General features: G+C 35.9%; 4 protein-coding genes across 7 annotated transcripts; 1 reads left to right on the top strand and 3 right to left on the bottom strand.

Annotated features, from left to right (window-relative positions):
* The first annotated feature begins 2,030 nt into the window (after positions 1-2,030).
* LOC106332689 lies at positions 2,031-3,145 on the top strand. Its single transcript, XM_013771165.1, has 3 exons — positions 2,031-2,182; positions 2,462-2,528; positions 2,646-3,145. The coding sequence occupies exons 1-3, from the start codon at positions 2,096-2,098 to the stop codon at positions 2,894-2,896; spliced, it is 405 nt and encodes a 134-aa protein (XP_013626619.1). The 5' UTR covers positions 2,031-2,095; the 3' UTR covers positions 2,897-3,145.
* A 1,630-nt stretch (positions 3,146-4,775) lies between these two features.
* On the bottom strand, positions 4,776-6,661 carry LOC106328769 (cyclin-dependent kinase inhibitor 4-like). The gene is made up of 3 exons (XM_013767278.1): positions 6,142-6,661; positions 5,275-5,502; positions 4,776-5,188 (listed from the first exon to the last, which is right to left on the bottom strand). The coding sequence occupies exons 1-3, from the start codon at positions 6,588-6,590 to the stop codon at positions 5,119-5,121; spliced, it is 747 nt and encodes a 248-aa protein (XP_013622732.1). The 5' UTR covers positions 6,591-6,661; the 3' UTR covers positions 4,776-5,118.
* A 3,174-nt stretch (positions 6,662-9,835) lies between these two features.
* On the bottom strand, positions 9,836-14,802 carry LOC106335241 (transcriptional corepressor LEUNIG_HOMOLOG-like). 4 transcript variants are annotated; one of them, XM_013773710.1, is made up of 19 exons: positions 14,721-14,802; positions 14,467-14,544; positions 14,330-14,382; positions 14,155-14,252; positions 13,941-14,050; positions 13,594-13,868; positions 13,425-13,503; positions 13,227-13,338; positions 12,975-13,024; positions 12,611-12,886; positions 12,124-12,198; positions 11,802-12,029; positions 11,515-11,659; positions 11,328-11,437; positions 11,062-11,211; positions 10,827-10,982; positions 10,624-10,740; positions 10,257-10,454; positions 9,836-10,111 (listed from the first exon to the last, which is right to left on the bottom strand). In XM_013773710.1, exons 3-19 carry the CDS (start codon positions 14,359-14,361, stop codon positions 9,968-9,970), a joined length of 2,355 nt encoding a protein of 784 aa, XP_013629164.1. In that variant the 5' UTR covers positions 14,362-14,382; positions 14,467-14,544; positions 14,721-14,802; the 3' UTR covers positions 9,836-9,967. The 4 variants fall into 4 exon arrangements, with proteins under 4 accessions (XP_013629164.1, XP_013629167.1, XP_013629166.1 ...); XM_013773713.1 differs by having other exon boundaries at positions 11,515-11,653; XM_013773712.1 differs by having other exon boundaries at positions 14,467-14,541; positions 14,721-14,768.
* A 1,135-nt stretch (positions 14,803-15,937) lies between these two features.
* On the bottom strand, positions 15,938-19,001 carry LOC106335242 (transcriptional corepressor LEUNIG_HOMOLOG-like). The gene is made up of 15 exons (XM_013773714.1): positions 18,923-19,001; positions 18,638-18,826; positions 18,445-18,542; positions 18,145-18,348; positions 17,939-18,039; positions 17,780-17,868; positions 17,629-17,698; positions 17,462-17,536; positions 17,194-17,364; positions 16,893-16,981; positions 16,723-16,807; positions 16,579-16,643; positions 16,294-16,483; positions 16,126-16,224; positions 15,938-16,041 (listed from the first exon to the last, which is right to left on the bottom strand). Exons 2-15 carry the CDS (start codon positions 18,667-18,669, stop codon positions 15,946-15,948), a joined length of 1,464 nt encoding a protein of 487 aa, XP_013629168.1. The 5' UTR covers positions 18,670-18,826; positions 18,923-19,001; the 3' UTR covers positions 15,938-15,945.
* Between the last annotated feature and the right edge of the window lie 1,214 nt (positions 19,002-20,215).

Below are 20,215 nucleotides of genomic sequence, written 5' to 3'. Positions count from 1 at the left end.
TATATATATATATGTGTGTGTGTGTGTGTAAATGGGTTAATATGAACTTCATTAACTTTAAGTAAAATCACATTTAATAAATATTTTTAAATCAAATAACCTATTTAAAACCCGTTAAACTAAATGAATTGATATGAATATTTCTTTCTATTAAAAATCCAATTAAACCTCATTAAACCCTATTTTTAACATCACGTGCTTTGTTGATTTGAATAAATTAATATTAAACACATAATTTCTCTTCACTGATTACTAAAAGTTATATTAAATTAAATTAATATTAAACACAAATATGATTACAAAAACACAATTTTTTAAAAAAAATTATAAAAAAAGATTAAATCGAAAAATATACTCTCCCTTATTAAAAACCAACTTAAAACCCGTTAAAACCAATTTTAACATCATGTGTTTTGTTAATTGATAAACTTAATGTTTGTGTAAATCATTTAGAATTTAAAATAATTAATATATGGTTGAATAAATCCTAATTTCTTGGGCTGAGATGTAAGTTATGTGGTTGTAGTGTGATAATGATTTTTTTATGAAATATATCAAAGTTGATTAAGTCTAAGATTATATTGTAATAGTTTGTGAAAATAGTATTACTTTAAAAGCAATATTAGGGGTGACAATAAAAAGTGAAACTACTATAAATATTTTATTTTGTATTTCTTAACAAAAATTAAGTGACTACAATAATAATCACATTTTATACTTCTTTGCCAATACTATTAGGAGTAATTAACATATATTTTTAGAAGATATGTCAATAATGTAACTGTATACATAAATCTATTTTATAAAGTAACGTGTTATACCATAAATAAATTAATTTGGTTGAAATACTGACAAAAAGCCAATGTAACCGTATACATGCTAATATCACAATGATATTCGTGTATATAGTGTAATAGATTTTAATTATAATTTTACTATAATAAATTAACATAGATCACCGATCACAATTTGGTATAAACCCAAAAGGAAGGAATAATTGTTATTATATATATAATTGTCAGAAGTGGTGTCGAAAATATTAGAATGGAAGTTATAAAATAGGCATCGATTAATAAAGGATAATTATAGTTGTACAGTTTGTTTAATTTGGTTTATATTTGTTGGACTAAACATATATCAATAGGTCATCTTTCTAATTTAATAGTACTGATATAAAGAGAAAGTATATATGGTAATTGCAAAATAATATATAAAATCAAATTTATTGACTCCAAAGAGAAATACCCTACGAAGGGTTTATATTTATTTATACAATACGAAATGATTCAAAAAACAAAAAGAAATTAAAGAAATTGGGTGAGATAACACCAAAAAAATCATAATTCACTATCTAACTAAAATCTCACCTTCTCTATTCTTTTTTTTCCTATCTCTCTATTTACTTTCTCTCTACAAAACTAATTTTCCTTTTTTCTTAGTTATTTCACAAATAAACCCGAAGAATTATCTTTTAAAATATATATATACAATTTTCTATGTATTTGTGTATCAGCTTTATTCTTTATACCATTATGTATCATAGGATCATAAAACAAATGATCAGCAGAGAAAAACAGATTTATAATTCTTTAAAATAAAAAAAAATTGTTCCAATAAAATACATAAATATATCAGAATTAAATTTATTGCACATCATTCACCTACCGGCTACCGATCTTGAATTAAAAAGGCAAAATTGGAACACAACCGTAAAATTTGCACCACCCACCTACCCCACCCACCCAACCAGGAATAGCAACTATACCAAACCAATGAAACCATCGGTTTAACATTGGTACATGTGCTTCCAAAAGTCGGTCAAATGAATACCAAAAATATCAAAGTGGTAAAGTAGCACTTCGTTACATAATAATTGAGCACAAATTCATGATCCGATTTTACTAAACCGGTTTTCACACCTGCCCACACTCATAAACCGATTCCCTTATGAAATAAACGAACCGAACCAAACTAAACTGGATTTCTTAGATCGGTCCTGTCTCAACAACTCTGTCTCGTATAAGGTTTATAGCTTTAAAATCCCCGAGTGTCAGGTTTTGGTGGGGATTATTAATTCTGGTAAAGAAGCAAAACAATGAGGGAGGAAGCAAAGATCTTCACACTTTCAGAAGTTTCAGAACACAACCACGCTCATGACTGTTGGATTGTCATCAATGGAAAGGTTTCTTTCTTCTCTTTGGCCACCTTGGTGTTTGCATTAGATTAAGCTTTTGAAGTTTCAGAAACAACTTGTTTCCTGTTAAGAGTCATTGTTTCTAGTATTGACATAATTATTTTGTTTCTAGTATCCTGGTGTTATGTTCCCACTGATTGCTCATTCTAGTTAAACACACGGTTAGTATTGATCTAGTAAAAATGGACTTTCCTATCTGTGGTTTAATCTTCTTGGTTTAGTTTCAGTTGGCTTCACTTCCTATTCTAATATTCTAACTAAACGCAGGTGTATAATGTGACCAAGTTCCTTGAAGACCATCCTGGTGGGGATGAAGTACTCTTGTCTTCAACAGGTCTGTATATAAACACCACAACAACTATGTCAATACTCCCATGCTTTGATGCTTAAACGCTCACTTAGTTTTGATCACTTTTATAGCATATTAATCTTGATTTTTCTGCTTTTAAAGGTAAGGATGCAACGGATGATTTTGAGGATGTGGGCCACAGCGAGAGCGCCAGAGAGATGATGGAACAGTACTACGTTGGAGAGATTGATCCAACGACTATCCCAAAGAAAACTAAATACACACCTCCAAAACAGCCTCACTACAATCAAGACAAGACCTCTGAGTTCATTATCAAGATCCTTCAGTTTCTTGTACCCCTTGCCATTCTCGGTTTAGCAGTTGGGATTCGTATTTACACAAAAGCAGCGTAGTCTTCTTCATTTTTTTTTAGCATTACACCTACATATCTTACAAATATATAGAGAGAGAACAAGATTTAAGTCTTCTGAGAAGACAAATCTTGAAGTCTCTAGTGTTGTTTGAATGTTGTTCTGCACTGTTCTCAAGTGTTATGATGGAAATTGCGTATGAACAGCAGTCTTGCAGTAATGCAACTGATGTTGATGTATAATTCATATTCTGAAACAGAGTTATGACTTTGAGTGATATGTTTAAAGATCTGCTTAAGTTCTGGTTAAGAATCATAACACTTTAGAGGAGAAACTAACCAAGAAACTCTCTAAACCAGATCAAGATCTTAACTAAGAACTTGAACAATACTTGAGAACACTTAACTAAGAGTTAATAGATTTTTAAAAGTTAAGTAGATTTAATGAATACTTACCCAAAGTAGTGTATAAATTATCATTGATTATTATAGATTTTCATATATACTTTTCTTTCCAAACTTATCTTTCTATATTTTTTTTTTTTAAATTCTTTCATAAAATAGAACTATTTGAAAATTAAATAATAATTTTGGTTTTTTAATATTTTGACATTTTGATTTGTCTTGTTTGATTTTTGTTTAAAGTTTTTAAGATCAACCTATGAATTTTCTCATGATTTTATTTTAATATCAAATAGTTATATTTCATGAAAGATTGTTTTTTAAATTGTTATTTTTAATAATTTCTTTTATCTTTACTTTTCTTTTTACAAGTATCTTTGACTTGACAATAAAAATGTAAAAAAAATCTTGATGTGTTCGTGTATTTGTGTTTTTGTTACATAGATTTTGAGAATCCTATGACTATACGTGATATTTGTAAAATTGAGTGTTATGAGTAAAACTAGAGAAAATTGATGTCCAATAACAAAAGAGTTTAATAGAATTACAAAGTCAATAAAAACTAAACTTTTTGAATAACATAGGATTTCCAATAGAATTTAAAAGTCCACAAACCAATAACAAAAGATTCTAATAAGATTTTAAGAATTGATAAACTAATAACAATAAAATCTTTAAATTTTAAAATTCCTTCAAAATTTAACTCCTAATAACCCCCTAAGTTTGCAAAAAAGGAGAAACAGAGAAGAAGAAAACACACATCGCAAATTTCGGAGAAAAAGATGTTTTCATTGGTTGCAGTATGGAGTTTCTGGCAGTTACTTAAACAGAGTGTGTGGCAGTTAGTGGACTTGAGCTCACTACACCCCACCCCAACACAGAGAATCCAAGACTCATACTGTAGCTGTGGGTCCTTTCTTTTGTACCTCTCCACCGCTTTGGCCGCAAGTCGCAACAGCAAGGCACAAAGTTCGATGCTTGTTAACTTCGAGAACAAATAAATACTGTATCATTTAAAGCACATTTGGATTGGATTCGTGCGGCGAGTTCGGTAACTGTTTCGTGTGGAGACTCAGATCAATCACAAAAACGAATCTTATGACAAGCAAATAGGCGACGAAGTTCTTATGATAGATCAAAAGGCAATGATGATGATGATATGTAGTGGGCACAAATCACAAAGTGGAAAGTACACACAGGAGTGATAAAAAGAGAGAGTTTCTAACAATTTTTATTTTAGTGAGAAGACAGTGACATAACAAAGATGAGACACTATCCATATCCATAACGAGCAGATTCTGTCTCTCTATATTGGCATATATATGTATGCTATTTACCTGTCATGTGATGTATACATGTCTGAAGAACGCAACACATGGACCATGATGATGATAATGATAAGAACAAGAACTTAAGATGAAGCCAGAGAAGGATAAGTCTTTATTGAAAGTGTTTTTGAGATCAGTACATGTATACACATAAATAGATAGGTTTTATTATGGTTACAGGACACAGAATTATAACAGAATACAACTCCATTAATCAAAAGAACTCTAAAACCCCTAAACCCTGACATACTTTATCTTATAGTTTAGTACTACTACCATTACTAGTAAGGTGATCTGTTTAGAACTGAAAAGGATTGGTATCAGTTATGCGTTACACAAACCCTTTTCGGACACTTATGTTTACAGACACCAACGCTACAATGGGTTTTTAATCCTAAGTTTCCTTTACATGTTGGGAAAGTTAAAGAAAACGGATGATGGATAATAAAGATCAAACCGATAATTAGCAGGAATAATGTTAATAATAGTCTGTTATTAACTATTAACCACCCCCACCCATTTTCGTTGTTGTTTTCTAATCATCTACCTTCTTCCATTCAAACCGTCCCGGTAGTGGTTGCTCGTTCACAGGATCAAAGTTGTACCTGAAATTTACAGAAACCGTTAGGGATACAGAAGAACAGAACAGATCATAACTAGAACAGAAGAGAATTAGATGGGAAGCTCATACTTTTCAATGAATTGCTTTTGTTGTTCTTCTTCAGCAGCAGAGAAAAACTCGTCCATTTCAGGTGTAGTTGGTAGGTGACGATGGCTCCCTGAAAAACTATCTTCTCTTTGGTTGCTGTTGTCACTAATACCGTTGCTAAGCTTCGTAGAAGATCCAGGGCTTGTGATGGTTTCCTGCTTCCTTATCAAACTGCATGGTGTGGATTCCCTACTTGTGGTCCAGTTGAAGCTGAAAGCAAATAATATGTCACTTACTTTCATCTCAATTAGTAGCAAGAGCCAACATACTTTATTGCCTATATAGGCTATAGTTATAGCTAAAGCTAATCTAGTCATGCCCTACTGGAAAAGGATAATCAGTAACCTGTTGAATAGTGGGTCAAAAGATCAAAAAGCATAAACCAAAGGGAACCAAAGACGTAATGTAACGCTCAATGGACATTGGCTTCAGAAAACGCTTGAAAAGTTTATACCAAAACAGAGTAATAAAAATTGATTAGTTCAAATATCATCCAACAAGATCTCAACTTTTAGATAAATATTAGCATCAAAACTACCTGAAAGACCAAAGAAAACAAGCCTTTCTCTAATCAGTTTTCACAAGACCCAAAACTAAGCTTTCCAGAGTGTGCATCTCAGACACAATCTAACACTCTTTACATCAAAGCAGACACTAAGAAAGTAAAAAAAATTCTCAAGAAATTGATTAATATAAAGTATATTTTCCCAGAAACAGAGAGAAGAGTCTCTAGTGTGTCAGATAAAGCAAAAAATGGCTCACAGATAAATTTAAAAACAATAAATTTAAAATCGAGAAAATAATTGAAAAAGGCTCAGTAACATCAATTCAAGGAAATAAAAACGATACCTTTCACTGCCATCGAGCTCTCTGTTGATTCCACCGTTAAAGTCCTTCTCTTTACCAAACACGACACTCTCCGCAACCGAAACCGACCTCGACGACCCATCGCCACCAGACCCTCGAATCGAATCGTGATTTTGGGGATTAGGGTTAGGGTTCCGACCCTCTTCCTCCCTCCGCTGCTTTCTCCTTTTACTTGAGCGAATCACGACAATCGGAGGAGGCTTCTTCTGTAGCCGGCGGCTCCGCAGCTGGAGATACGATCCGCCGGAACAATCAGTGATCTTCTGTTTCGACGGCGGAGGGTTGGGAGAGGGGGAAGAGGGGGGTTTTTGGAGGCGGCGTTGGAGAGCTAAGGACTTGGCTCGGGTGAGAACGCCGAGCGGAGAAGGAGAAACGTCAATCAAGGATAGAGCTTCTCCGTCGAGTTTCTTCTTCTTTATGTATTTTCCCATTTTCCGACGCGTTTCATGGAATACTCAGAGAGAGAAGGTTTGATTGGAGTTAGGGCTGAAGATGGTGCCGTGTGGGGTCTCTCTCTTTTTATTTATCTTTTTTTTTTTTGTATTTGTCTTTTTTGAAACGTAATATATTATTTTTAATGTATTAATTTATTTTAATACATTAAAAATATTATTTTAATGTATATTCAGTTAATTGAGCCTTGTTTGTTTTTTTTAAATACTTGAGTGAGTGTAATAATATCGATAATTATAAATATAAATAATGACGCATACTGTGTTCTTTTATAGTGAACGCTTTTTCTGGTAATATTACACGAAAATACAATAATGTTCGCTTCGAAATGTCTAACCGCTAGGAAAGATCTCGCGGCTGTGCAACCCGAATCAATTCGACAATTCACAATATATAAGTTCATATAAACATATCAATTGGTGATTTTAGAAATGGCAAACCGCAGAAAACCCCTAGCCGTCAGAAGGAAAGAGAGTCAAGATTTCCAACGGTCGGTTTCGATGGCTCTGTTAGCATCGGAATCGGCCAATTTTCCTATCTCTTGTGATCTATTGTTGTTAGTTTGGGTGTCTCTTTTGTTTTTTTTTTTTTTTTTTATTTGATGATATCTAAGTTGTTGCCAAGTCGAGATTTGCTCTAGATTTGAGTTATGGTGCTTATGTTTCTCTTCGGTCGCTTGCAGTCATGGTCGATTTGTTTTTGCCTGGTTCTAGCTTTTTGAATTCGTCGGTGTGAAGTGTATTTGCTATGGAGGTATCTACTAGATCTCTCCTTTATCCACCATGGATTGGGTGAGTGTTTCAAGACGAAACAGTGGGTTTGATTTGCAGGTTTTCTCTTGCGAGGAAAGTGACCAGTTTTAGCTCTGTAGATCGCTATTCTACCTAATGAGTGTCTGCGTATAAGACTTGTAAATCTTCGATAGTGTTTTTCCCTTTAGCGTTTCAAGTTCGTAGGTTCTCGAGTCTGGTGTTTGGTTCTGGCTTGTTTCTGTCTCGTCTCCGTTGTGCAACAGTTTCTGGTGTTGATGTAAGTTTATCGTCACACATGTTTTTACCGATGTTGCGCCTGTTTGACTTGGTGGTGTACCCTTTAGGATTGGGTTTACTTAAGTCATTGGTTTTTTGGTTATCTTCGGTCTCATGTTTTTCAGGAGTGTCTTCGAGTTATAACCAGTCCATCAATTTCAGTTTTAGTATCTATAGCTCCGTAAAGCTTATTTCTCGTATTATTCTATTTCATTGTTAATTTTTGTCTCTCTTTTTTGGGCTATTGCTTTCGGATATATCATTATTTTCTGTCGGTTTTTGTAACCGATGATGTATCTCATTATCATTACGATAGATTTAATAAAATTTCGAGTTAAAAAAAACATATCAATTGGTTACACCATATTTTAGCAAAAAAAAAAAAGCATATCAATTGGTTTGATATTATTTATTATATTATATACTCTGAATTGGTTCATCAGATCTTTTCTGAAACACTAACGAGATTGGACGAATTTAGAATGTCAACTTCTAGTAGTACTAGAAGTCTACAACAGACCTCCGAACTTCACAAAGTGATTAAGGTGCTCTTTCTCCCTTCGTTATTTCTATCCAGATGATTTATATAAATAATTTATTCAAATGGTTCATGATATTGTTTAGGATTATTCGTTTCTTTATCCAAATGATCCATGGATCATGTAAATAAATTTATGTTTGTTTACTTATTTTTATTTTTCATCTAGATAAGTTTAATAAGCAAATAACATATATAATTTTGTTTAGATTTAATTTTACTTAATATTATGTTTAATTATATATCAATATATTTACAATTAAATCATTTTAAAGTAATTTTTAATTTTGTGATTTGCAGAAACATATAATTTTACTGTTTAAATAGTATTCTTTTCGTTTCATAAAAATGTATATTTTAGAGAAAAAAAAAATGTTTCAACAAAATATTTTTTTTAATATTTTTATTGTATCTTTTATCAACTAATAATGACTAGCTGTAAATTTAAAAATAATAATAGTAATTGATTTTGCTACAATTTTATTATTTTAATATTATAAAAATAGACAATCATAAAAAATTATGTATTTAATACTAAAATTAATTTGTTTTATTAATCCACGTGAAAAACTAAAATATGCATCATCTTAAATATAACTTAGTATTGTTATAATGTGTCTGCTTATTTTTTTGTCTGCAGTGATCATCTTTAACCAACCAACCGTTGACAAAAAAGAACAACCAACCAAGTGTTTATGTATGGAGGTCATTTAAAAACGTTTATTTGTTTGATTTAAAAGAAATTATTTAAACAAATTGGTCGGTGACTAGAGAAATAAACGGGGTACCGTTTAAATCGGAGCTGCGAAGGGTAAACCATGTTGAACCCGTTAAACCTTTACATATAAATAAACGGGTACGGGCTCTACCCGTTTAAACCCTGCCCGTCAAATCCTGCGGGCAGCTTACCCGTTTTAACATCCCTACATCTGTGTCTCACTTTAAATCAATCATCTTTAATCAACCAACCGTTGACAAAAAAAAAATAACCACCAAGTGTTTATGTATAGAGGTCATTTAAAAACGTTTATTTGATTGATTTAAAAGAAATTATTTCAACAAAATGGTCGGTGACTAGAGAAATAAACGGGGTACCCATTTAAATCGGAACTGCGCCCGTATATAAACGGGCCTTAAAGGGTAAACCCTGTTGAATCCGTTAAACCTTTACATATAAATAAACGGGTACGGGCTCTACCCGTTTAAACCCTACCCATCAAATCCCGTGGACAGCTTACCCGTTTTTACATCCCTTCATCTGTGTGTCACTTTAAATCAATCATCTTTAACCAACCAACCGTTAGACAAAAAAAAAACAACCACCAAGTGTTTATGTATAGAGGTCATTTAAAAACGTTTATTTGATTGATTTAAAAAAAATTATTTCAACAAAATGGGCGGTAACTAGAGAAATAAACGGGGTACCCGTTTAAATCGGAGCTGCGCCCGTTTATAAACGGGCCTTAAAAGGTAAACCCTGTTGAACCCGTTAAACCTTTACATATAAATAAACGGATACAAGCTCTACCCGTTTAAACCCTGCCCGTCAAAGCCCGCGGGCAGCTTACCCGTTTTAAAATCCCTACATCTGTTTCTCACTTAAAACACTAGATATCACAACAAGAAAGAAAGTAGGATCATAAAACAAAGATTCCAATGAGCATAAGTCCCTTTGCTTTTGAAGCAAACAAACCCATTAAACAACTTATTGATTTTAACATTTAACAAAGAATTTAGACTCAAAAATAGTCCTGAGCTGCTCTTCTTGAAAGAAGATAAATATTTTTTTCTACTTCCAAATCTTTACAGACTTGTCATGACTTGCAGACGCCATCATTCCTGTAGAAGATGACTGAGCTAAGGCAGAGATCACACACTCGTGAGCCGCTATTGTCATACATTTGTTCTCTCCTGTGTCCCACAGCTCCAGTGACTGCAATAGAATCGTTTTACAAAAAGTTAAAGCAACTGACTGAGAAAATCATTCACATCAAGCAACAGTAGACAGCCAGATTCTATTGAACAGTGGTTAATGGTGATACAGATTCAATCAAAGCTCAGGGGATTATGAATAATACCTGGTACCCACCGATGACCAATAGATTGGGATAGGTAGGGTGATAAACGCAAGAGTGGAATTTGTTTCCACTAGAACTGAGCTCGTGGATGCATTCTCCTGAGCCCACAGACCATACTTTAACACTGTCTTCGCTAACAGAAGCTACCAAGTCTCCGGTTGGGTTCCAACAAATAGAATGCACACTTGAGGAATGTCCCTAACAGATCAAAGATAAGTCAAGCCATGAGAACATAATCATTGGATTTTGTCAAACAAGAGAACACATTGGAGTTCCAAGTTGCATAAGTCATTTTAAGTAGAAAACAAAGTCCTCTATGCTGTTGACTGAAGAAGTAATAGAAAAAAAAAATTATCTTCGGGTTTACCTTAAACGAATGGACCCCTCTGTACTGTTCAACATCGAAAATTGACACAATATTTTCAGAAGCGGCAGCAAGCATTTGTCCAACTTTTGGCTGGAACCGTACTTGCGTGCTAGCACCCTGTGCTTGGAAAACTCAAAAGATTAGAAAACACAAAGTTCAACTCGAGGACAAGGCAAGGCATACGAAAGTTCAGGGGGGCTTGCCTTTATACCACGAAGGCAGTTAGCAGCGTTGATGCTCCAGAAACGAATCTCATTGTTGGTATCACAAGAGCAGAAAAGATCGGTTTTCTTCGGGTGAAAATCAAGGGACATTACAGGTGCATTGTGACCAGAAATTGTTCGTACGAAGTAACCAGGCTGCACAGATTAGTAGTTGGTTAGTCACAACAGAACAAAAAAAAAATGGATTCAGTTAAAAAGAGATGAATTACTATACCTTAGAAACATCCCATATTTTGATAGTTTTGTCGAACGACGACGTAGCCAGTTGAGTTGAATTAGGTTGGAAACGAACATCTGTGATGATATGACCATGTTCTTCCGGAGGGATCTCAGTGTGTAGCGTTTCCATGTTCCAAATAAACACCTACTGACATAAAGAAATTTGCATCCACATTATCTATTCTTAAACAAACAAAATCTATAGATGTTGGGTTCATAAGAAAACTGTATGCTCCGTCCTCAGAGATTAAGATGTTGCACCTTCTTATCATGTCCAGCGCTAGCCAACAATTTTCCATCAGATGAGAAGTTACAGCAGATGACCTTACTGGCACTTCTTCTTATAGAGCCAACCTCATTGAAACTAAAAACTGAGAAAAAAAGGACCACTGTTACTATATATCGTCTATTAGCAGAGAATTTTTAGTCTGAGGGGGCGAGATAATACCCTTTGAGGTTTCGGTATGCTCAGAAGGGTTCCGCTTTAGGGTGCCAAACAAGCTTCCTCCATCTCCATCATCTTGGGATAAAAACGATTCAACGTTATCTTCTAGGGCTCCCACATCTCCAAACGGTTCCATGTCATCCTGCAGCTACATTTCTTATCATAAGAAAGATGAAAATAAAAGGGCTAGAATACTATAGCCGCTAAGAAAGCACTTCCTTTCACACAAGGAACTGCATGCTGGATTCAGATGTTACAAGAACCAAGCTAGATTGTTTTAAGAAACATACCAGTTGATTTGCTGATGATGCAAGACCACCTATTGCATCAGAACCATACATCATTGGCCCTTTTGGCATGTTATTCACATGCTGCATGTTACCAGTCATAGCAACTCCTTCGACAGGGGTATGCGTTGAAGGAGTTGACGGCTGTGAGTTGGATGGGCCGACCGTGTTTCCTGTCCCCGTGCTGTTAGCAGGACCAGAAGATGAAGGTCCTTTTCTTTTGCGGTTGTTCTATCAAAGACACAAAAAGGAAGTTGTGAAGCAATGATCTTACAAACTAAAATATACTAATGCAGACCAAACCACATGATCAACATAAAAATACCTGCTGTGATTGCTGTGATAGTAAAGGATCTTGTTGCTGAGAAGAAGATTGCTGTGCTTGCGGCATGTTGATAAGCTAAAGACCAAACACAGCAACGGAAAAATGGAAAATCAGAAAGATGTTTGCAGCCAAAAGCTATTATTTGCAGATAAAAATTCTTTTGAGAGGGTGTGGTTAACAAGGAGAAACCAAATTGTGTTCCCAGGATAGATCTACATTAGGATAACACAAACACATTATCATACAGATTTTTCAAAGGACAAGTAGCAGCAGTTGCAGGATATCATAGACTAGCAATTATCACAAAAATGCCTTACAAGGACACAGACGTATTTATCCGATTTACCAACTAACGAACACAAGAAAATGAGATGCTTATTGTAGAAAGTTCACCTAAAAAAATGAGAGAATTCAGCTCAACAGATGCCACTGCATTCAACAGGGATATGCATTTTTTTTGCTGATTTTTAAGAAAAAAAAATCTTACTTTTGACGAATTTGACAGCATAGGGGATCCAATAGAACCATCATTTGCATTCTGTTGGCCATCTTTCGAATTCAGGTTTCCTCTGGGCAATCCTGTAAATCTGCGAGAGTCCATGTCGCCATACATGGACGAATTAGTCATATTTCCTTGCCCTTGAACCTGAGCCATGATCTGTTGTTGTTGCTGCTGCTGCGGTGAGAGCTGAAATTGACCTTGATTTTGAAGGAAAGCTTTCTGAACCTGAGGGCCTAAACCTTGTCGCATATTATCGATCCCCTGTACAACATTTGTCAACAAATTTGGTGAAAAACTGGATTTGGAATGACAAACAGATAAATCATGCAAAGGAACCACAGTGACTTACAGTTAATGGCCATCCCTTCAAAGGAAGAGCACCAACTCCAGGGTTTAATCCTTCACAAGAGAAAAACATAAAACCATAAGACTTGATCTAACAAAATTTTCTCACAAGAGGGTATTAACCATATCACCCTGTGTAATTCACCATAAATTTTCAGACTATAACAGGGAATAATTTGTTAATTTTGGAGTCAAGGGTCAAATAATTGTCACTGTTAGTGTATAATCCGGTACGCATTACATTGGATTCATTTACCTGCACTCCCCATCCCAGGCTTTGATTGCAGAATTCCCTGGCCATAAACTGTAGAAGGATCCACTGGTAGTTGTCTTGGAGATGCTCCAAGATTAACTTCACTTTTGATTTCCTGCAGAATCAAGAGATTCAGATGCACACCAAAATATTTGATTGGAAACTTTCTTGAAAAAAACAGTCATCAAGTAAGGTAATTACAGGGGCCTGCTGAGTTCGTGACTGAAGTTGCTGCAGTGCTGCCGAAACACCTCCTTGATGATTCCCTTGGACCATCTGACTGTTTCAGGAACAAGACGAGACAGGGGTGAAACGGTGTGATAACAGTAAATATGCATGCAAAAAAATTAAGCCGAGACAATTTTTTTACCCATGATGGCTTGTTCCTGATTTGAGAAGGGCCATCCTCGGATCCATATGGGGTTGGGATGTCTCAGCGTTCATTGGATTGGGTTGCTTCATACGTTCCTCGTACATTTTAGCAGCCATAGCACTGGCATTGTTAGACTGCCCAACCATCCCATCAGAAACAATAGCATTCATCGGACCCCCAAGAGAAGGATCCCTACGCTGCATTTGTGCTTGGCGCATCATCTGCAGCTGCTGCAATTGCATTTGCTGCTCCTTCGCTTTACCTTGCTGTGCCTAAACATCAAAGCCACCGCTCAGTTACCAAACTGGAAAAAAAAACATATCTCCAGACGATATATAGCCCACCTCTATATAAGCTGCAGCAGACTCAGAATGCTTCTCATTCGTCCTGGCAATAAAGATGTCCCAGAACACAGACCACCACTCAAAAAGAAACCCACCAGGAGCATCAATCGCTACATCAGTCACATGAACTCAAACCATTCAATCACTTAGCTTAATAACCCAAAAGACAATGAAACAAAAACAATCAAAAGGAAGCTAGCAGGACAAAACATACCAACAGGATCAGGAGAGACTTTGCCTTCAGTCATAAAGGACTTAGCAGTGTTATGCAGTTTCTTCTTCACCAAATAATCATATATGTAAACGTCAAGCCTACACCCACATGTAAAAGGAAAGTTAACAAAAAGTAAAAATCTGGGAATTGAAACTTTACCACACAATTAACTTACATCTTATCCGCTTCCCAATTACTCTGCGCCATAGCTTCAGCCCCAAGATCGAGCTATAAGGAAATTAAAGTTAGTCAAATCTTAACTCATAACAATTGACTTAGAATTGAGATTGTTTGATGATAAAAGAGACTAACCTGAGTAAGCCCAAACGAATCAGTGTGTTTCAAAACCCTAATTCGATCTTCAAAACTAGAGATCAAGCATTGCCGCTGCTGCACATACAGAGAAATCAGAATGGAAATCGAGAAAATTTAAATTACTTCAGGGATTCGTCGAATTTGAGCATAGAAGCAATCGAATTGATGATTGAATGATCACAATTTAATTGAGAAGTAACGAAATTGGGAATCTAGGGTTTGGAGAAATTCAAGTGAATTGTTTTTTTCACCTGGAGGAGCTATCGAAGTAAATCGATCAGGAGAGAGAGAGAGATCAGATGAAAAGGTTTTAAACAGGTTTGGAGATCAGGGATTTGGTTCAATAAGCTTAGGATTCCGGTTTAGGTTTATTAATGGGCCTCAATGTTTGGAGTTATAAGCTCCTTAGTCGGCCTTGTATTGGGGTTTCTATTGGCTTCAAGCTCCTTTATGAAGACGATGAGTTTGAATGGGTTGAACGAGGTCGTTTTAAACCTTTTTAGAGCAATGGTAGAGACAATTTTTAGTTATATATTAGTATATTTTATTTTTGAAATAGTTGAAAGTTTCTCAATTTAGAAACTATTTTTACTCTCAGGTTCACTACCATGTTTCTTTGAAGTTATCTTGTTTCTGTTCGCTATTTGGAAATCGGTGTGTTCTTCCTTTTCAAATGCAATCATCAGGACTATTTCTGCTTTCAAGCTTGACTTTTAGGTTTTGGCTTAGCATTTCTAATTAGTTTGTTTGGCTTTTAAATTTTTCTTATGTTTGTATGGTTATGGAAAGATTTCAATTTTTGCCGGCTTCTACCTCTAGAAATTAGAATGAATGTGTTCTTTATTGGTTTAATGTATTTGAAAGATTGCATTTCAACTGTTTTGATATAATCTTTCGGATGACAAAAAAAAATATTTTTACTCTATTTCTTTTTTATTTATTTATTTTTGGATCAGTTTGTTATGTTGCTCATGAAGGTAAGGCATGCAACAAGAATAATACGTCAAATAGTTATCTTATTTTCTCTTGGGTCATGGTCATCTTTAACGTAATTAATTTAGATCAGTAGAGGCACATGTGCGTGATGGTTTATAACTGACAGTCGTAATATTTAACAAAATTTCACACTAGTACACATTACTCAATACTTGAATTGTTTTACCGTATTTTATCTCCTGGTTACAAGCTTAATTAGATGTTCCATTTCAACATGAAAATGGCTCTAAATACTCTTAAAACCGAACCAGTTGCTTATATTATTAATGAAACCAATTGAAATGGTAAAAATCTATGTATTCTGTACGTTTTATATAACAAAAACAATTGCATTTTTTTCTCAATGCAAAACAATCCAAAATTTCACAAAGTATTTAACCAAGTCATCTAGCAATGTACAGTTTGAATTTATATTGACTACATTGAACTTTGTTTTCTAAGAGTAAAGATGCCTGTACACATAACCTTTTGCCTAACTGTTTAATCTTTCTTTGTTGGTTTGGAAACTGAAGCTTTGACGCCGAATTTGTTCCCACACCCTTCACATTTACAGTTTACGGTACAGCCCACACCACCCTTCAAAGAAAAAACATCATATACCAAATTAGGGGAAAGTTAAATCAAAATAGATTTTATTAGAAGAAAGAACAATAGAAAAACCTTAAAGCATTGACAGTATTTCTGACAGTTTGATTTCTTGCAGTTGCAGCCACTTTTGCGGCGAGCAGAAGCTGGACTTTTGCTTGCATCGTCCTCTTCCTGCGTGTCATTACAATTTGTTATCCTTTCAGACAAGAATGAAGGAGAGATGTGTGTAGGATATCTTACCCTGGTTTTTAGAACTGAATCGGAGCTCCTGATGACTCTAGGAGCAAATCCAAGTGGGTTCCGAGACTCATACTTTTTGCGAGCAGGAGCCAAGACGGTATCTTCATGAATAGGTTTGTTGAAGCAATCTGTACATGAGCATGGTGGCTCTGTAGTACAATAGACTCCAGTAGCAAAGCATTCACATAAACTGCACATAAAGATCAAGAGAGAATAATCAACACACCAAACTTTTTGACGAAGAGCCTAAAAGATCACAAACAAGTGGAATTATGTATAACTTACAGTTGCAAACACTTGGACTTTTTGCATTTGCATCGCTTACGTGACTCTCCTTCTCCAGCTTCCAACTTTAGCCCCCGTGTGTTTAGTACAATGCAGAAAGGTTACTAAAACAGAGAAGAATATTCTATCAAGTAAAGTAATTACAGGGGTCTGCTGAGTTTGTGACTTAAGTTGCTTCAGTACTGCTGCCGATACACCTCCTCCTTGACCATTCCCTTGGACAATCTCACTGTTTCAGGAACAGGAAGAGAAAGGGGGTGAACGACAGTAATATGACTGCAAAAGCAAAAAAATGAAGCCGATTCAATTTTTACCCATGATTGTTTGTTCCTGATGTCTCAGTGTTCACTGGATTGGGTTGCTTCATTTGAATTTGCTCCTCCTCCGCTTTACCTTGTTGCGGCTATATTTCAGAGCGACAGGTCAGTTACCAAATAAAAACAACGATTCAACGTTATCTTCTAGGGTTCCCACATCTCCAAACGGTTCCATGTCATCCTAAAGCTATATTTCTTATATGAAAAATAAGACCGCTCCATGGGCAATGCACAAAGACTACTGCATGCTGGATTCATATGCTACTAGAACAAAGCTAGACTGTTTTAAGAAACATACCAGTTGGTTTGCTGATGATGCAAGACCACCTATTGCATCAGAACCATACATCATTGGCCCTTTTGGCATGTTACCAGTCATAGCAACTCCTTCGACAGGGGTATGCGTTGAATGAGTTGACGGCTGTGAGTTGGATGAGCCGACCGTGTTTCCTGTCCCTGTACTGTTGTTCTACCAAAGACAAAAAAGGAAGTTTGTTGCTCTATCTCAATCATCTCACAAACTGAAAAATATACTAATTTGGACCAAACAAACCACATAAAAGTACCTGCTGTGATTGCTGTGATAGTAAGGGATCTTGTTGCTGAGACGAAGAGTGCTGTACTGGCGGCATGTTGATAAGCTAAAGACCAAAAAAGCAACGGAAAAATGGAAAATCAGAAAGATGTTTGGGGGCTAAAAGCTGTTAGGATAACACAAACACATTAATCTTACAGGGGTCTGCTGAGTGCGAGACTGAAGTGCTGCCGAAACACCTCCTTGATTATTCCCTTGGACAATCTGACTGTTTCAGGAACAGGACGAGAAACGGTGTGAGGACAGTATTCATGCATGCAACAAAAATTAAGCAGAGACAATTTTTTACCCATGATGGCCTGTTCCTGCATCCATATGGGGTTCAGTGTTCATTGGAACGGGTTGCTTCATCTGCTCCTTCGTATTACCTTGTTGCGCCTATATATCAAAGCCACTCGTCAGTTACCAAATAAAAAAAACATCTCCAGATGGTAGTAGATAAGCCCACCTCTGCAGCAGACTCAGAATGCTTCTCATTCGTTTTAGCAATGTAGACGTCCCAGAACACAGACCACCACTCAAAAAGAAACCCACCAGGAGTATCAGTTACTACATCATTCACAAGAACACCAACGAGTTAAACCCAATACACAATGAAACAAAAAACAGCTTGAATCAGAACAATCAAAAGAAGCCAACAGGACAAAAACATACCAACATGATCTGGAGAGACTTTCACTTCAGTCATGAACGAGTTAGCAGTGTAATGCAGTTTCTTCTTCACCAGATAATCATAGATGTAAACGTTAAGCCCATACTCTACAGCAGACTCATCATGCTTCTCCTTCGTCCTAGCATAGTACATCTCCCAGAACACAGACCACCACTCAAACAGAAACCCACCAGGAGCATCAATTGCTACATCATTCACACAACACAAACAAATTAAACTCCAACGAGTCAATTCCCATTGAACCTTGGACAAAAACATAAACTTAGCAAGTGGTTTTTTACCAACAAGATCAGGAGAGACTTTGCCTTCAGTCATAAAAGACTTAGCAGTGTTATGCAGCTTCTTCTTCACCAGATGATCATATATGTAAGCGTCAAGCCTACACAACCCACACCCAACAAAAGAAACATGAGAAACAAAATAAAAAAAAAGGTTATAACTTTCCACAAAGAATTCAATTTCAGCTTCACTTACATCTTATCAGCTTCCAAATTACTCTGCGCCATGATAGCTTCAGCCCTAAGATAAGCGAGTCAAATCTTGAATTGACTTCAGAGTTTCGATTGTTTGGTGATAAAGAAACCAACCGCCTAATCAATTCCGAACCCTAATTCGATCTTCTTCTTCAAAGTCGGTAGCTTTAGAGATCAAGCATTGACGCTACTGCATATACAGAGAAGAATTAAAATGAGAATCGGGGGTTAACGCGAACACGAACACATAAGTAATCTAATTGATGATCGATAGATCACAGTTTACTTGAGCGAAAAGAAATGAAATTGAGAATATTGGGTTTGGAGAGATTCCAGTGAACCGTGTTCACCTGGAGAGAGGGAGAGAGATCAGATAAAAAGAGGTTTCGAATAGTTTTTGGAGATATTTCAGAAGTTTATTAATGGGCCTCGATGCTTGGATTTGTAAGATCCTTAATGGGCTTAATATTGGTTTCTGTTATTAACCACGTGGACCCGTCGTTTTAGTTATTAGCGCATCAACCACCAGGTATGTTTTTTGTTTCCATATGATAATTATTCATTCAAAATAGAAATAGAAATAAACTGGTGGATAACAAAGAATCCTCATAAACAAGAGCCCATAAGAAGGCAGGTAAAACCAATATTGGGGCAACCTACCAATAGTCGAATACAACACAAACAAGGCATAAGAACTAGAATCTAAAACCAAAAACACAGCAACCGAGAACCATTTACTCAATAACATAGGACCATTCAACGCAATAAACTTTTCAACATACCAAAACGCAATGATTTGGATATATTGATGTTGTCATCAGCCATCCGGAAGATATCATCCACTTCTAAAATCCAAAACACGAAGTTTTCTCAACTCGGATCTACCGTTGCCGCCTATAACCTGCCAAACGATACCATCTCCCACTAGTAACCCAAAACCAAAACTTGACAACCCGACAAGAAACTACATGTCTCTCTTTCCTACTTTTTGGATCTGGTTATATACCTATCAAGAAACTATAGTTGGAGAAGCTCTTAAAGACTCTGATGTGACGATGTCAAAGACTTTCTTGATCAGTTTGTTATGTTTTTCATGAAGGAAAGACAAGTAGCAAGCATACTTCAAATAGTTTTATTACCACTACAAGAAAACATCAAGGATTCTGAGGGAAAAAATCGTCGGAATTTCGTCGGAATATCGTTATTCCGACGAAATTCCGACGAAACACGTCGTCGGAAATAATTCTTCGGAATTTTTTTTTTCCTCTGAAATCCCTCGGAATTTTCCGACGGAATTCCGAGGAAATAAATTTCCGAGGAAATTCCGAGGATCCCTTGTTTGTCGGAAAAGTCCTCGGAATATACCGAGGTAGAACTTCGTCGGGATAATTCCTCGGAAGTTCATCGATCGATGCGTGTTTGGACATATATACATCGATCGATAGGAGTATACCGACGGACTTTTTCCTCGGTTTATTCCGAGGAACTGTTCCCTCGGTATATTCCGAGGGATCCGTTCCTCGGAATTTTCCGAGGGAGTTGTCCCTCGGAAAATTCCGAGGGAAATGTCCCTCGCTAT

This window comes from Brassica oleracea, chromosome C3, assembly GCF_000695525.1.
Source record: "Brassica oleracea var. oleracea cultivar TO1000 chromosome C3, BOL, whole genome shotgun sequence".
Taxonomy (NCBI): domain Eukaryota; kingdom Viridiplantae; phylum Streptophyta; class Magnoliopsida; order Brassicales; family Brassicaceae; genus Brassica; species Brassica oleracea.
Note: the sequence above shows the minus strand (reverse complement) of the source record. Positions and strands in the feature narration are given on the sequence as shown.

Coding starts and splice junctions, on each gene's coding strand:
- LOC106332689 (XM_013771165.1), top strand. CDS start 2,096: ATGAGGGAGGAAGCAAAGATCTTCACACTTTCAGAAGTTTCAGAACAC. Junction 2,183..2,461: donor GGATTGTCATCAATGGAAAG/GTTTCTTTCTTC, acceptor AACTAAACGCAG/GTGTATAATGTGACCAAGTT. Junction 2,529..2,645: donor AGTACTCTTGTCTTCAACAG/GTCTGTATATAA, acceptor CTGCTTTTAAAG/GTAAGGATGCAACGGATGAT.
- LOC106328769 (XM_013767278.1), bottom strand. CDS start 6,590: ATGGGAAAATACATAAAGAAGAAGAAACTCGACGGAGAAGCTCTATCC. Junction 5,503..6,141: donor GAGCTCGATGGCAGTGAAAG/GTATCGTTTTTA, acceptor ATTTGCTTTCAG/CTTCAACTGGACCACAAGTA. Junction 5,189..5,274: donor CAAAAGCAATTCATTGAAAA/GTATGAGCTTCC, acceptor TGTAAATTTCAG/GTACAACTTTGATCCTGTGA.
- LOC106335241 (XM_013773710.1), bottom strand. CDS start 14,361: ATGGCGCAGAGTAATTGGGAAGCGGATAAGAT. Junction 12,887..12,974: donor TGAAGGGATGGCCATTAACT/GTAAGTCACTGT, acceptor AATGTTGTACAG/GGGATCGATAATATGCGACA. Junction 12,030..12,123: donor TATCACAGCAATCACAGCAG/GTATTTTTATGT, acceptor TGTCTTTGATAG/AACAACCGCAAAAGAAAAGG.
- LOC106335242 (XM_013773714.1), bottom strand. CDS start 18,669: ATGGCGCAGAGTAATTTGGAAGCTGATAAGAT. Junction 17,699..17,779: donor GCAGGAACAGGCCATCATGG/GTAAAAAATTGT, acceptor TTCCTGAAACAG/TCAGATTGTCCAAGGGAATA. Junction 16,808..16,892: donor TCAGGAACAAACAATCATGG/GTAAAAATTGAA, acceptor TTCCTGAAACAG/TGAGATTGTCCAAGGGAATG.